Source organism: Arvicola amphibius, chromosome X (assembly GCF_903992535.2).
Source record: "Arvicola amphibius chromosome X, mArvAmp1.2, whole genome shotgun sequence".
Taxonomy (NCBI): domain Eukaryota; kingdom Metazoa; phylum Chordata; class Mammalia; order Rodentia; family Cricetidae; genus Arvicola; species Arvicola amphibius.
In genome coordinates this window covers 4,160-15,042 of record NC_052065.1, presented here as the reverse complement: position 1 = coordinate 15,042, position 10,883 = coordinate 4,160, and the positions used below count along the sequence as shown (strand labels likewise).

Genomic DNA, 10,883 nt, shown 5'->3' with positions numbered 1-10,883 from the left:
TTTCCATTACAAAACGTCTTTATTGATTTTTGAAACATTTTATTTAAGCATTCAAAAAGTAAGGAGAGATCATAGATCATAATAAGGGGAAGAAAAGGTATGTCAGCAATCTGGTATGTTTTATCCAGACATTACAGGTTAGGGGAAAATCCATGTAACAAGAAATGGTGATCTGAATGTGATACTGATTCCATGGTGAAGAGAATCCGGTGCATAATTCTCATTCTGTTATGGTCTGTGCAGGCATGAAAGAAAAAATTAAAACATGATTGAGCAGGAAAGCTTTTGTCCTTGAGAACGTATGAACGCAAACTTCAACATAACAATACAGAGCACAGAGAATGGATTGTCCATAAACAGTTGCTTTCCTAGAAGTCACCAGCACCTCGCACTTGGGATTCTATAGGAGTGTGTCCAGCAGAGGATAATGACATTCTGTGACATACATGAAAATTGATATTGAGAGGGTTCAAAGAATATACTGAAAACATCAACATCATGTTTACAAATAATACATGTACAAAACTGTGACGAATAATAGCCCACAATCGTAAAGAAAGAAAGATTTGTTAAATACAAGCCAGATTGTCTTGATGGAATATTCCTCAATATAAAAATGTTAGCAATTCTGAACAAGATAAAAGTCCTTCATACTGATTTATAAATCAGCATATTCTATCATTCATGTCTGTAACTGTAAGATAGTCAGCCTTAGAAGACAAATAATATTCTATCTTAGTTCTGCCTAATTTGAGTTCATTGTTTCCTTCATAACATACTTATTTCTATTTTTTATGCAGTAAGCACAACTCTATCGAAATATCAAGATGGTTAGTCAACGCTTTTGTTTCTACTCACCTAAAGGAGGTCATTATTTAGGACAAATATCTGCAAAAGAACATGTACGGGGTAAGGAGTGACATAAATGTTCTCATATGACTATTAGAACAGCTCCCCAAGGATTATTTCTGGAAAAATCAACTGAAAGATTTCATATGACTAGATTTATTCCAAATCAGAAACTTACTGTCTAGATAGATAGATAGATAGATAGATAGATAGATGGATAGATAGATAGATGGATAGATAGACTAAGTATGTATATATAGTTATGTATTTATGAATATAAATCAATACACATATATGAATAAATATGGATCTGTGTATTTAGAAATGCTATGGCCACAATAAGAATAATAAACACTGAGGTTACCTGTAGCCAGAACATCTTGAATGTTTTCTGTTGGGATGTTCTGGGCCTTAGCAAATTCCTCAATTTTTTCATATTGTTCAGGAGTCAAAGGTTGACCCTTTCCTGTGTTGTATAATTGACAGTGTTAGAGATATGTTCAGTAGAATTCTTCAGAAATTACGTTGCTTCCTTAGTATCCCAACTGCTCCAATTTCATTTATCCTGAGTGGGTCAATACAGGCAATAATAATTTCCCCCAAATTCCATGAACACATTTAATAAAGTCTAAATGGTTGTATGACATCTCTTTTCAGCATTCCATGACGTATCAAAAAAAAGAAACTTCTCTAGAGAGTTCGCTCGTCTCAGTCACTTTCAAAAACATGACCCTCGAGAGTCACGGACGCCTGTCCATGGAATCCTCACATTGCTTCCAAGTCTACAATCTAGAATTTATGTTTTAATTTAGTACACACTTGTTCAAAAGACACTCAAAATGGTTTGAACTTTGGGAAAAATATTTGTTCCCTTTTCCCTGTGAGGAACTATGAACATAAACGCTTTGAATGACCTCGCTCATCACCCCAAATATTCAATGACCACGATACTCAAATTACAATATAATTTAAAAGTTGGTCCACAAAACCATCAGATTGTTATTTAGGGCATGGCAGTTTGGAAATACCATGATACTGTATTGGGAGTGTGACTCTGACTTAATTCTTATTTGCAGGGTGATAATTTTGTTACTATCTTTAAAAGCCCACTACCATTCTTACCATAAACGTAAATCATGTTTGATGTCCGGCCAGTTTTATCCACATTATGATTGCCAAAGATTGTAAAGTCTGGTGTTACATACAAGGGTCCGAATGTATTTTCACCTACATCTGTAGTAACAGAAACATTTCACAGTGAGTGTCCCTCATAGTTCTACTTTGGTTGATGTCACCTGTTCACTGAACGTTAATATTTACCGCCACTCTGTCAATCATCTCGGATCCACTATCATATGACAAATGTGTGCAAAGATATTCCTATAGTAATTAATCTTGCACATCCCATCATAATACTCTTTAAACCCGATAATGAATCCTCAGTACAGATGCCTTCCCTTTCCTCTGAATCCATCATGTCAAGACCTGTGGGATCGCTCTGTGGGGTATTCCTTCCCCTTTCAGCCAGGTCTAAAAGATCACTTATCGATTTCCTGAAAGTATAAAACTTTGGTGTCATACCATGGGAATACATGGTGGGCAAATGAATACATATGCAAAAAGAGATCATAGTGATGAGAAATACACACAAAAGTTTTCATCTCGTATGACTATTGATGGAAAAGATATAAGAATGAACATGTCAGTTTACTACACGTTCATAGTGTCTATGTTTCTGTCTCTGTGTGTGATGCTCTATGTACATAGACCTTTCTCTCCATCTCTCTCCAGGGGTGTGTGTGCATGTGTGTGTCTGTGCATGTGTGCGTGTGTGTGCATGTGTGTGTGTGCGTGTGTGTGTGTGTGCATGTGTGTGTGTGTGCATGTGTGTGTGCATGTGTGTGTGCATGTGTGCGTGTGTGTGCATGTGTGTGTGCATATGTGTGTGTGTGTGTGTGAAATTTATACTTACCGACACTGATTAAATGATAAAAGTTGTTCACGAGAAAATAAAAGTATTTTAGGATCTGGACATTTTCTATTACAGGACTGCTTTTTAATATCCATGTAAAGTTTAGGAAACAACAGACTTTCCAGAAGAATGTGCACTCCATTCATTTAAGATCAAACCAAAAGGCACACCAGTTACAATTCAGGTGAACAATGTTGCTATGAATTTAACAATTTTTACAAAATTGAAGGAGTCAGTCTGAAATTTCTAAGCAGACTTTCCCCTAACTGCTTTGCAAACTTGAGGTTATCATCCAATGCTCTAACTGTTATGATCTCAACAAAATATGAGAACCGGAATCTTTAAAATGGCACTGTTAATTTAAATCCTCTATTAATCCAGGTTGACGGATAATGCCTATAATATGAGTACTTGATAGCCGGAGGCAATAAGTTTGCAAGTATGTTTGCGGCCTGAGAGACCTGTTAGTGAGTGTCGGGCCTGTCCAATAACAAACCAAGACACCGTAGGAAAGAAAAGTCACTGGATATTATCTAGAAGTAAATGTCCACGCAGGAAACTATTCGGAGATGTTTTGTTAGCATTGCTCACCTCGTCAGGTCATAGTGTTCTCCATGTAACCTTCAGAAGGCCTACGATGTACTCTGACTTTGTTCCGTATCTCAGCTGGTTGGAAGGGTTGATAAATCTCAAAGTGACCAGAGTGGTTCTAGATTTATGTTCCTATGGGCGGCTGAAGTGTCAGCTTGCATGTGCACACCCACAAAGCTTTTGTCCAGAGAAAGGTCCCCAATCCCATACTTACAATCTGCGTAGTACTTTCCATCTTCCTGCCGATTCCCAACGACTTTGGTCTTTCTGCATTGGCCGTGCGCCCTAAAAAATTAAACAGAGTAATGATCCTTTATTCTTTATAACATTGTAATTTGTATTAAAGACCTTCACGTATTATAGTGAACCTGATGAACAGTGTACAGAGCTGAAAGAGAAGTATCTATGCTTACCTCAGTTCTCCTAATTCTTGCTTAGAAAATATCTTTCTGTTTGTAATAATTATGCACATGACTTATTTTATTTGAGTCCATTTTAAAAAGTCCTAAGAAGGCTGTGATTTCTTCCTTATCTGATTTAACTATTCACTGAGTATGATTTTTTAATATGTTAATTCTCTTGTTTTAGTCCATTGTACATTTATGTACATGTAGTCCAATGTACATAAGTACATTGAAATATATGCTTGTGTTTTAAGTGATTTTATTTGTAACTTAAATTTTACCATTGTGTCTAGAATATCGGAATGATTTAAAACGTTTGAAGGTCTATGGTGCTCCGCACTCATTCATTGAACACTGTCATCCAGATGTCAGAGAGAGAATCTTTGAATCTAGAGCATCAGATACAGTACTTTACAAATTAGATTGATCAAAGCTGGGTGTAGAAGACTTTTTATGGCATTATTGACTGAATAACATAGCATGTGTATCTTTGAACCAAATGCTCACACATACTTTTAACTTAATGTAATTGATATTCTTAGAATCTCCTGCATATAATATTGGAGCATAAAATTCAAGCACAGGCCTCCAACCTGGAGAATTTCTAAGGAAACCATAAAGGAACTGGAGACAGTATCTAATTTCTGTGTTGTGTCCAGAGCTCACCCATCACGGAATAACATAATCCCATTTCTGACACCAAGACCTTCAATTTCATGACCAGGAACAGAACACTGGCCTGTAAATTTAACAAGGTGAAGTCTGTCGAATGTAAACAGTCTTCTAAGTTTCCACGGTTGGCAGTTTGCTCACTTGATGTAAAATGTGAGTTCCAGTCTACCGCACGCCTCAGCACAAGTCAGTTCACGGAGGAAGAGTCGCAGAGGTTCCCCTTCCTCTATCTTGTTCACATTGTCAGCAGCAATGGCCACGGTGACCCACTTTCCCTCAAGCTGAAGAAACAGCAAAGGTCATCGGAGCGTGAGTTGGTATCAAGTCTACGGTCCCAGTCCTTGGAAATCCATAAAATAACTGGAAACATAAATCAATAATATCTTCTGTGTCAGTTAAAAATTGTGGTTCTGGGGATGGAGCGTAACACAGGGTCATGCGATGGCTCAGTTCACACAGCATGGGGTGCGTGGGACCTTTGGGAATTTCTCCTATGCTAGGCCTCTCAGGCTCTGACGTTCAACCCATCGTTTCCTTAGTTCCCTTCATTCATCTTAGAAAAATCTGATTGAAAAAGCGCCCGTGAGTGAAAGTCAGAAGTGAATATGGGCGTGCGCGGACAAGCGGAACGAGACGTCACATCCACAGGACTGAGCTGTGGAAGAACATCAAACCCGTGCACAGACCCAATGAAGAACATCAAGCCTGTGCACAGACCAAATGAAGAACATCACACCTGTGCACAGACCAAATGAAGAACATCACACCTGTGCACAGACCCAATGAAGAACATCACACCTGTGCACAGACCCAATGAAGAACATCACACCTGTGCACAGACCAAATGAAGAACATCACACCTGTGCACAGACCAAATGAAGAACATCACACCTGTGCACAGACCAAATGAAGAACATCACACCTGTGCACAGACCCAATGAAGAACATCACACCTGTGCACAGACCAAATGAAGAACATCACACCTGTGCACAGACCAAATGAAGAACATCACACCTGTGCACAGACCAAATGAAGAACATCACACCTGTGCACAGACCCAATGAAGAACATCAAACCTGTGCACAGACCAAATGAAGAACATCACACCTGTGCACAGACCAAATGAAGAACATCACACCTGTGCACAGATCAAATGAAGAACATCAAACCTGTGCACAGACCAAATGAAGAACATCACACCTGTGCACAGATGAAATGAAGAACATCACACCTGTGCACAGATGAAATGAAGAACATCACACCTGTGCACAGACCAAATGAAAAACATCAAACCTGTGCACAGACCAAATGAAGAACATCACACCTGTGCACAGACCCAATGAAGAACATCAAACCTGTGCACAGACCAAAGGAAGAACATCACACCTGTGCACAGACCCAATGAAGAACACCACACCTGTGCACAGACCAAATGAAGAACATCACACCTGTGCACAGACCCAGTGAATTTACCTCAGCCTGAGCGTGAGCCAGACCCAGCGCCAAAGCCAGCAGCAGAAACTTGACCATGGCGGCCCCTGACTTGGCTCCTCTGCAGGAAATCAGAGTCGGATGTGGTGGTGGAGGAGCTGAGCGGGCACAGCTCTTTATACGGCTGGGGAGAGGGAGTTCCGTGGACTCCGCCAATGGTTCTGCGCGACAGCAACTTGGATCTGTGCAGGGTTTCTACATTTACCCTCTTGGACACTGTATGATCTCATATTCCTGAGCTAATACAGTCAGACTAAAGGTCAGGTTCTGTTGGTACAGTTAATTGAGTGTTCCTGGCAGGAAGATCTATCCCTGCGAGGGCATCAAAGCAATGGCTTTGCCCCCAGAGCTGCACTGGTGGGTCAAGGTCACCATGCATGTGCATATGTCCCGTAGGAGTCATTTAAAACCGTGGCACGGGCTTTAAAACACATTCTGAATCTAAGCATAACACTGTGCAGCTAAGTGAATTTAAAACTGTAGCCTGGACGATGGGAGTCAAAGCAGCCACACTGTTAGAAGATCAGTTGGTAACACGGAAGAAGGATTCCGTATATAGATATTGATATGTCCCCTGCTGGGTTTAAATCTTTCCATAGGTGGAGCACTTTATTCTTCTACTACACTGAATTCGATGGTTGTAATACAGAGCTTCAAGAGAGATCACCAATGTCTAACTGTTTAACTAATAGGAAAAAAACATGCTGCTAGATGTCTTCTGGCCATAAATCCCGGTATCCTTAATCAAAAGAAATGAAATCAAGGGAAACAGTCTATAAAAATAATGTTCAAAAAAACTGCAAACTGTGCAAATAGACTCTGCTCAACATAGGATCACGCATCATAAAGCACGGCCCCCTGCTGCCCAGCTGACGTCTTCACACATCAAATCCGAGGTCTGTGCTGTGCTCAGGCACAGGATCCTGTCGTCCACTTCTAGGGGCGACCGAGACTCTCAGGATTCTGGAGGACCTGCGTATCCTCCAGGACGTCCCCCTCTGACAAATGGGATAACCTGCAGGGAGAATTTTAGTATTTTTTTTGTTGAAAATCCATAATTACTCATGACACCCTTATAAAAAATTAGTTGGTCCTTTATGACCCTTTCTTTAAATTATAACCTATTATTTTCTCTATTTTTCATAAATTTGGGATTATAGCATAATTACCTGGTTCTCCACTCCCCTTTCTTGCCTCTAAACCTTCCAGTGGGTACCCCCTTCATCTCTGTCAATTCTGTGGACTCTTTTTCCACCGAACGCCGCCTCGTGCGTAGGAGCGCAGGTTTGCAGGGGAGTCCCTAGCATTTATCTGCAGATGTGGAACTGGGAATAACAGAGGAGACCTCACATGCCAGAGTTGTGCTGTAGATCTGGGCTGGCTAAATAAGGAGGATCTCTTACATTTCCTGTCACGTGTCTGCAGATGTCATGACTTCGGTTTTCCTCACAACGGAACACTTATAATATTGTTGACAGGTATGGCTGCTCCATCACCCACCGGACGGCTGTCGGACATCCCGGGTGTCTCCACTTTCTAGCTGTTGTGAGCGGAGTGGCAGGGAAGACGCAGGAGAAAATCCCTGTTCAGGGGACATCAGGCCGGGGGGGCGGCGTCCTCCACGGCGCTGCGTAGCGGAATCGCACGGCCCAGACTGAGTTTCAGAAAACTGTGCGTTCTGCACACGGTCTCAATAGTGAATATTCAGATTTGCAATCCTAGCAAAAGATGTCTCCGGTCTCCATGTCCTGTCTCTCTCTGTGTGTCCCTGCGTCTCTCTCTGTCTCTGTCTCTCTGTGTGTGCATCTCTCTCTGTGTGTACATCTCTCTCTGTGCATCTCTCTCTGTGTGTGTGCATCTCTCTCTGTGCATCTCTCTCTGTGCGTCTCTCTCTGTGCGTCTCTCTCTGTGCATCTCTCTGTGCATCTCTCTCTGTGCATCTCTCTCTGTGTGTACATCTCTCTCTGTGCGTCTCTCTCTGTCTCTGTTTCTCTCTGTGTGTGCATCTCTCTCTGTCTCTGTTTCTCTCTGTGTGTGCATCTCTCTCTGTGCATCTCTCTCTGTCTCTGTTTCTCTCTGTGTGTGCATCTCTCTCTGTCTCTGTTTCTCTCTGTGTGTGCATCTCTCTCTGTGCGTCTCTCTCTGTCTCTGTTTCTCTCTGTGTGTGCATCTCTCTCTGTGCATCTCTCTCTGTCTCTGTTTCTCTCTGTGTGTGCATCTCTCTCTGTGCATCTCTCTCTGTCTCTGTTTCTCTCTGTGTGTGCATCTCTCTCTGTCTCTGTTTCTCTCTGTGTGTACATCTCTCTCTGTGCGTCTCTCTCTGTGCATCTCTCTCTGTCTCTGTTTCTCTCTGTGTGTGCATCTCTCTCTGTGCGTCTCTCTCTGTCTCTGTTTCTCTCTCTGTGTGTGTGTCTGTGCATCTCGCTGTGTATGTATCTCTCTCTGTGCATCTCTCTCTGTGCGTCTCTCTGTCTCTGTTTCTCTCTTTGTTTATCTCTCTGTGTGTGTCTCTCTGTGCATCTCTCTCTGTCTCTGTTTCTCTCTCTCTGTGCGTCTCTCTGTCTCTGTTTCTCTCTGTGTGTGCATCTGTCTCTGTGCGTCTCTCTCTGTGCGTCTCTCTCTGTCTCTGTTTCTCTCTGTGTGTGCATCTCTCTCTGTCTCTGTTTCTCTCTGTGTGTGCATCTCTCTCTGTGCATCTCTCTCTGTCTCTGTCTCTCTCTGTGTGTGCATCTCTCTCTGTGCGTCTCTCTCTGTCTCTGTCTCTCTCTGTGTGTGCATCTCTCTCTGTGCGTCTCTCTCTGTCTCTGTTTCTCTCTGTGTGTGCATCTCTCTCTGTGCATCTCTGTCTGTGCGTCTCTCTCTGTCTCTGTTTCTCTCTCTGTGTGTGTGTCTGTGCATCTTGCTGTGTATGTATCTCTCTCTGTGCATCTCTCTCTGTGCATCTCTCTCTGTGCGTCTCTCTGTCTCTGTTTCTCTCTTTGTTTATCTCTCTGTGTGTGTCTCTCTGTGCATCTCTCTCTGTCTCTGTTTCTCTCTCTCTGTCTCTCTCTCTGTGTATCTCTCTCTGTGCGTCTCTCTCTGTCTCTCTCAGTGTCCCGTGTCCGTTCTGACGGCGTCACTTTCCTCACCCTCTCTGTGTTAAACTCGTCGTGTGCTCTGCACGTTCCGTCCCCGCTCGCTGTGCGCTCACACTGGGCACAAACCCGCCGTTTCCTGTGAGCGGAGTCACGGAGGGGACGCGTCTCGGGATTCTCCATTTCCTCTCCGATCTCTGGGCCCAGGATCGGCTGGGGCAGGAAGAACGTTGTCCAGCGCTGTTCTTCCTCCTTGTTCGTCCATGAAGGCCCAGGGTTAGTTCCAGAGCTCAGGGAACACACGCAGCCCTGAATAAACGTGCAGGGTCACAGATGCACTTAAAGCAATAAATGCTGGTGTGACAGGGACGCGTCGGGTGTGGGAGGACACGTGACACACTTGAGATGACATCAGAGAAGGAATTACCAGAATGATTTGTACGTGTGGGAAATCGTCAGCAAACAATTTTATTTTTTTCCATTTTTTTTTTAAAGGCGTGTTAGTGGAGATATCCGTGACAAGCGATTGGAACACAGAAAAGAAATATTTGCGGAGCGCGGAAGGGAACGGGCAGCGCCGACACGTTATGGAGATCCGTGGTCCTAGCCCTGGGCCTGAGCCACAAACGCTCGCTCTTCAGTGAAATGCTTCAGCCCGGACCCACGACCCAGTCTTCTGTTGAGCGACACTCGTGGGATGAGCATGTTCTCCAGATTTGAGAAATGTAAAAATAAGAGTGGAGTTCACGGTGGTGGCGCACACCGTGAGTCCCGGCATCCGGCAGATCGACTGAGGCGAGGGAATGGTTGTGAGTTCGAGGCCAGCCTGGTCTGCACAGAGAGTTGCAGGACGGGTTTAAAAACTACACAGAGAATCCCCGTCTAAAAAAAAAAAAACCCAAAAAATAAAATAAAGTAACAGGGGAATAAACAGCAGCTCTCATTTTTTTCTTCATGTGCTTTTATTTTCTGTAACCATTCAGTGGGAATGAGTGGAGGAGACTCCACTTTACAACCCAGCGACAGGCGGATGATGTGCATTCTCTGCTGACCTTTGCAAACCAAGCGGATGGTGGGCTGACTCCTGTTTTACAGGAAATGAGCTGCTGTGTTTCTTGGCTTAATGCTCGGGATCAATATGAAAAGGGGCAGGCACCGATTTGACATAATTGCCTCCAGCCTTTTGCCAATACTCAGTCACTGGGCACAGATCCATCGCCATACAGGTGTCACGGTTTCCACTGGAAGTTTTATTTTATATTTTCAGAAGGACTAAGGGACTTGTTAAATGATTACTCCATTTCATTATTTTCTATAGCCCTCCTTTCAAATCATTTATATAGCTGAATTTTATTACTATTAGTGGTTTCGCTATACATTTTGAATGCATGGCTGCGTATTGTTTAAATCTGTTTTTGTCCTGGAATATCTTGTTTTCTCCATCAATGGTGAATGCAAGCTTTGCTGGGTATAGTAGTCTAGGCTTGCATCCATGTTCCCTAAGTGTCTGTAGCACATCTATCCAAGCTCTTCTGGCTTTCATGGTTTCCATTGAGAAATCAGGTGTAATTCTGATAGGTTTCCCTTTATATGTTACTTGACCTTTTTCCTTTGCAGCTCTTAATATCTGTTCTTTATTCTGTATGTTTGTGTTTTGATTATTATATGGCGTGGGGATGCTTTCTTTTGATCCAGTCTATTTGGTGTTCTGTAGGCTTCTTGTACCTTCATAGGAACATCCTTCTTTAGGTTGGGGAAGTTTTCTTCTATAATTTTGTTGAATATGTTTTCTGGGCCTTGGAGTTGTAATTCTTCTCCTTCTTCTACCC

At 42.6% G+C, this 10,883-nt stretch overlaps 1 protein-coding gene across 1 annotated transcript; it reads right to left on the bottom strand.

The window, feature by feature from the left end:
• On the bottom strand, positions 1–6,121 carry LOC119805109 (odorant-binding protein-like). Its single transcript, XM_038316960.1, has 7 exons — positions 5,963–6,121; positions 4,630–4,769; positions 3,627–3,697; positions 1,972–2,082; positions 1,214–1,315; positions 859–888; positions 1–235 (listed from the first exon to the last, which is right to left on the bottom strand). The coding sequence occupies exons 1-6, from the start codon at positions 6,017–6,019 to the stop codon at positions 872–874; spliced, it is 498 nt and encodes a 165-aa protein (XP_038172888.1). The 5' UTR covers positions 6,020–6,121; the 3' UTR covers positions 1–235; positions 859–871.
• Between the last annotated feature and the right edge of the window lie 4,762 nt (positions 6,122–10,883).

Excerpts from the sequence above, each read along its gene's own strand:
- LOC119805109 (XM_038316960.1), bottom strand. The coding sequence starts at position 6,019 with ATGGTCAAGTTTCTGCTGCTGGCTTTGGCGCTGGGTCTGGCTCACGCT. Across the intron at positions 3,698-4,629 it reads GAACTCACATTTTACATCAA|GGCGCACGGCCAATGCAGAA; the intron begins GTGAGCAAACTG and ends TTAATTTTTTAG. Across the intron at positions 2,083-3,626 it reads TGGAAAGTACTACGCAGATT|ATGTAGGTGAAAATACATTC; the intron begins GTAAGTATGGGA and ends CTGTTACTACAG.